Consider the following 5,000-nt stretch of genomic DNA (forward strand, 5'->3'; position numbering starts at 1 on the left):
ATGACATGCAGAAAACGACTATGGGCCGGATTTGAACCCATGGTCTGCTGTTAAGAGAACTGAGCCTCTATGGGGCGGGCACTCAAACCTCTTACCTATAGTGTGCAGTGATTGTAGGAGAGTTCGATGGAGTGCTTGATCAATTCTAAAGAAATCCATGTTCACTTACACAAGGTGCAAACTCACCACTAATGCAAAAAAACACTTTCAAAACACTCCAAATGAACACATTAAATAAAGATCTATATCTCAACCTTCAAAATATCGATAAAAAAGCATCTGGTTATAATATCGTTGAATACACTGGATGCTGAGGTGATAAGAACACCGCAAGAATGTGGTTCTGAAAAATGCTGATGTTTTTCTGAAACGTTCAACAGAAACCATATGTTCCTCGGTGCACACACACACACACACACACACACACACACACACACACACACACACACACACACACACACACACACACACACACTTCTTTTAGTTGAATAGCCAAGCATAACAATTTTAGCTGCAGCCGGTTGAGCTAGTGTCCTAATAAAAATCGCATAATGTTGCCGAGTCCAGCATCAAATCAAATGACTGTTAATTAAGTTAATGAGTTCACAACCTCAGTGGAAACAGGGAGATTTGAAAGGTTGGCCAGTAGGAGTTATGCTCCACTAGGCCTGGAAAACTAAATGAAAAGAGCAGAAAATGGGCACTGACCTTTACACACTAGACAGTATAGGAACACAAAGGATAGTTATAGATAGCATCCTGCATATATTAGAAATGTGGGTGAATTCATATGTTTTGCATTCATTAGCTTAATGTCTTGAATCTTGATATATTTTCTTTGTTCTTGCCGTCTCTTAAATGCTATTTCTAATGTTTAACACTGATGAATTTTATGCCCATGTTAAGCATTTTGAATGGCCTTGTGTCTGAATTGTGCTATAGAGATAAACTTGACTTGCCTTGTGTGTAGTAATATCTCCAAAAAAAATATAAAAATTTTGTTTCAGAGTCCAGGTATTTTTTTTTTTACCTATGATATGGGGTTGTTGATCTTGGCTACACACACCTGACACCAACTGGATTCAAGAAAAACAGACTATTTCTCAACTGTTTTATAGTTTTTTTTGGCATATTTTTCATAAAAACAGGCTCACACATGCAAATTGTATATAGTCTTCTAGGTAATAAGTCATTTTTTCAACACATGTTTCTCAAATAAAATAGTACTACCTCTAGACAGATGTGTGAGACGTGCCTGAACACACACACACACACACACACACACACACACACACACACACACACACACACACACACACACACACACACACACACACACACACACACACAAACACACACAGGTCTGAGTAACACACTGTTCTCTCTCTCTTTCCTATTCTCTGTGGTCGGGCATCTGGAAAGAGCTTTTACAAGAGATTTAGTGATTCAGCTTGTACACAGAGTGTGTGTGTGTGTGTGTGTGTGTGTGTGTGTGTGTGTGCGTGTGTGTGTGCCTGCAGATGTGGAGGCCTGGTTGCATTCAGCCAAATAATACATTGAGTAAGACACACACACAACGAGAGAAGCAGGTTTTAACTGTAAGCCGCGGTGGAAACAGATAAACCATTAAGGTCTCTAGTAGCAACAAGCAAAAGCTGTTGGTGTTCAGGTGCATCCGTTCACGGCCAATTAGCTTCCAGAATGTGACGCTTTGTGAAATGAAAATAAACTCAAGAGCTTTCAGGAAGGTGACGATGAACTCACTCAAATGTCCTGCTCGAGGTTGAAGTGTATATGAATGTAGTCCTGAAAAAAACAACTAAATCTATGATAATAACCAACATTTTTACAGGTTGCCTGGACAACAATTCTCTACATCTTTCCAACAGCCCTTTTTTGTTTCCTACCAAGTAAAGGTTCTGTATGTAACTTTTGAATACAATAGATCATATTTATCATAATTTGAGTGGCTCCTTCCAAATACAAAGCCGAATATCGCAAAATAGCGCAACATGCTATAAATGATCATATACATTTTGAGTTTGTTTCAAAACCTGATCCACCCATAGCATTTCTTCCCCTCTGCTTCCCTTTCCTCTCCCAACAGACTACAGCTGTCTTCTGCTTGACTTGACGCATATTTACTGTAATCAGAGCTTCAGACCACACAGTCATCCTTGAGTGGCTAACTGGCTATAGTCATATGTGAGCTAATAGAGCGCTGTATTAGGATCCATGTCACCGCTAGCATTTCCTTTAGCTTTGCCTGTACCCACGGGACTATAAAAAGGCTCATCCCCGCTCGGCTTAGCATGCTAATTCATATTCAGGGGTTCAGCAAACTGTAGCCTCAAGAGCCCGGCTAGCGCGCGATACTGTGTGTGTGAAATTAAAACTGTTATCCTTTCAGATGAGGAGAGCTCACGGGCTGAGATAGGCAGGATTTCACAGTAGCAATGGGTTACTAAGCTAATGAGGCTTTTAAATCCTGCTCATTGCAAACTACGGCTCTAGAGACAGACAGGGCTTTATACAAGTCTGTTACAAGTAGCTTAAAGGTGCAGTCAGTGATTCTGGAGAATGCATGTTGTCAAAATCAGTGAATATCTCCTCAACAATATGCTACCTGTCTGTACTGTGTGTGTGTGTGTGTGTGTGTGTGTGTGTGTGTGTGTGTGTGTGTGTGTGTGTGTGTGTGTGTGTGTGTGTGTGCTGAAAAAAATAAATAATCCAGTGTTATTGTTATTGCTACTACTAATAATAATAATAACCTATACTTTCTCACTGTAGCCGTCAAATGCTAAATTTGAGTTTTGAAACGCACGTAAAGATCTCCCTATTCTAGAAGCCTTACACCTCCACACACATGTAAACATTATCCTCACACGGCCCCTTCTCATGACAGCTATGACGTCATTCCTGTTGCCTAGCTACTCCCTCCACAAAGCTTGTCACCACACACACACACACACACACACACACACACACACACACACACACACACACACACACACACACACACACACACACACACACACACACACACACACACGTGCTTTCAGGCCCCTCGACCGAAAACCCCTCCTGTGTTCTCAAGATTGCCCTATGGACTGAGGCCTCTTCCTATTTATACAAGTTTAAAGGTGCACTATGTAACTTTTGGTGTGTCAGAGAAGCGCGCACACACACAAACACACACACACACACACTCCTCACAGGGTGCAATTGCAAATGCTGTAAACATCCTTGCGACCCTGAGTGACCCACTGTTACAGTATATCTCAATCCTAAGGGTGAAACACTGAACCAACACATTTCTCACATCCCAGCACAGCCACAGACACCTCTCTCTCTCTCTCTCTCTCTCTCTCTCTCTCTCTCTCTCTCTCTCTCTCTCTCTCTCTCCCTCTCTCTCTCTCTGTCTCTCTCTCTCTCTCTCTCTCTCTCCCTCTCTCTCTCTCTCGGGGCGCCATGGTGTAGGTTTCAACCAAATATAATAAACTCCGCCTTGATTTGGCCGTGAGGTCAGCTCTCAACACTGTTGTGAAATTGTTAACGAGCGCTCAGAAACTTGGGTAAGCATCAGTGCCAAAAACATGAGGTCAGTGTCTATCTGTGTGTGTGTGTGTGTGTGTGTGTGTGAGTGTGTGTGTGTGTGTGTGAGTGTGTGTGTATTTGTGTGTGTGTGACAGTGAATGAGTGTGTGTGTGTATGAGGGAGTCAGTGTGTTTGTGTGTGTGTGTGTGTTTTTATGTGTGTTTGTGAGACAGTATTTGTGTGTGTGTGTATATGAGTGAGTGTGTGTGTGTGTGTGTGTGTGCCAGTGAATGGGTGTGTGTGTGAGTGTATGTGACAGTGAATGAGTGTGTGTGTGTGTGTGTGTGTGTGTGTGTGTGTGTGAATGAGTGTGCGTGTGTGTGTGTGTGTGTGAGTGAGCAGGGGGAAGACCGATGACCGGCAGACAGGGCTGTCCCGGGTTAATGTGATCACTAGCTCAGCGGGAGGACAGGTTGAGAGAGTGAGGGAACTCTGGCTGTCAGCATCCGTACGCTGCCAACTTGGAAAATGAGCGCTCATGGATACGGAGGGGTTGAGATAAGGGAGGGAGCGCATATTGAAACGGATGGGGAGCGGTTAGGATAGACAGAGACAGAGAGAGGGAGAGAGAGAGAGAGAGAGAGGGAAAGAGGTTACAGAGAAATAAATACGTGAAGAGATTTAAAGGTAGAGTCAGCTATTCTGGAGACTGTCTTTTTTCTGGAAAATCACTTTTTTTTTGTCGATGATTATTAAAAACCACAGTGTATACATATTTATACATCATAATAAATCAATGTGTGTGCTGAAGCCGTGTCTTCAAGAGATACTAAATGAGGGGTACTCCGGTGGCGTAGTGGATAAAGTGCGTACCATATTGGTTCATTCATTGATGTGGTCGTGCGTTCAAATACTGCAGGTCATCCCCCCTCTCTCTCCCTGTCTCCCCTTTTCAACTCTGTACTATCTAATACATATTGAAAATGCCAAAAAAAAGGGAGAGATACTAATTACTATATGTACATAAGTGCATAACTTACCAGGAATTTGCGCCTCTCTTTCCACTGTGCTCCCTGAGCGTTGGTGTGGCAATGTGCCTCGGTGACCATGCGGATGAGTTCCCACTCTGAGCCGGTGGGCTCCGGGCGGTTGGCCAGGGTCTTCACCATCTCCTCCTTCTTCCTCCGCTCTCGGTTCTCCTCGATGAGACGCCGCTTTGCCACGCGCTTTGAGTCATCCAGCACCACTGGGTTATAGGGGATAGACAGAGAAAAAGTATTATTATTATTATTATTATTATTATTATTATTATTATTATTATTATTATTATTATTATTATTATTATTATTATTATTGTTATTATTATTATTATTATTATTATTATTATTATTATTATTATTATTATTATTATTATTTTAACCTTCGTGTAGAAAGGTGCACTGTGTAACTTTGGCTGTGTCGAG

At 42.1% G+C, this 5,000-nt stretch overlaps 1 protein-coding gene across 2 annotated transcripts in view; it reads right to left on the reverse strand.

Moving 5' to 3' along the window:
- Nucleotides 1-5,000, reverse strand: part of LOC307267168 (thyroid hormone receptor alpha-B) — a 36,860-nt gene that overhangs the window by 8,398 nt on the left and 23,462 nt on the right. For both annotated transcript variants that reach the window (XM_080049414.1, XM_080049413.1), the window contains one exon: nt 4,578-4,783. In XM_080049414.1, coding sequence (XP_079905540.1) covers nt 4,578-4,783 — 206 coding nt within the window. The remainder of the gene's footprint in view (nt 1-4,577; nt 4,784-5,000) is intronic.

The sequence above is a fragment of the Ammodytes marinus genome, assembly GCF_949987685.1.
Source record: "Ammodytes marinus genome assembly, chromosome: 20".
NCBI lineage: Eukaryota > Metazoa > Chordata > Actinopteri > Uranoscopiformes > Ammodytidae > Ammodytes > Ammodytes marinus.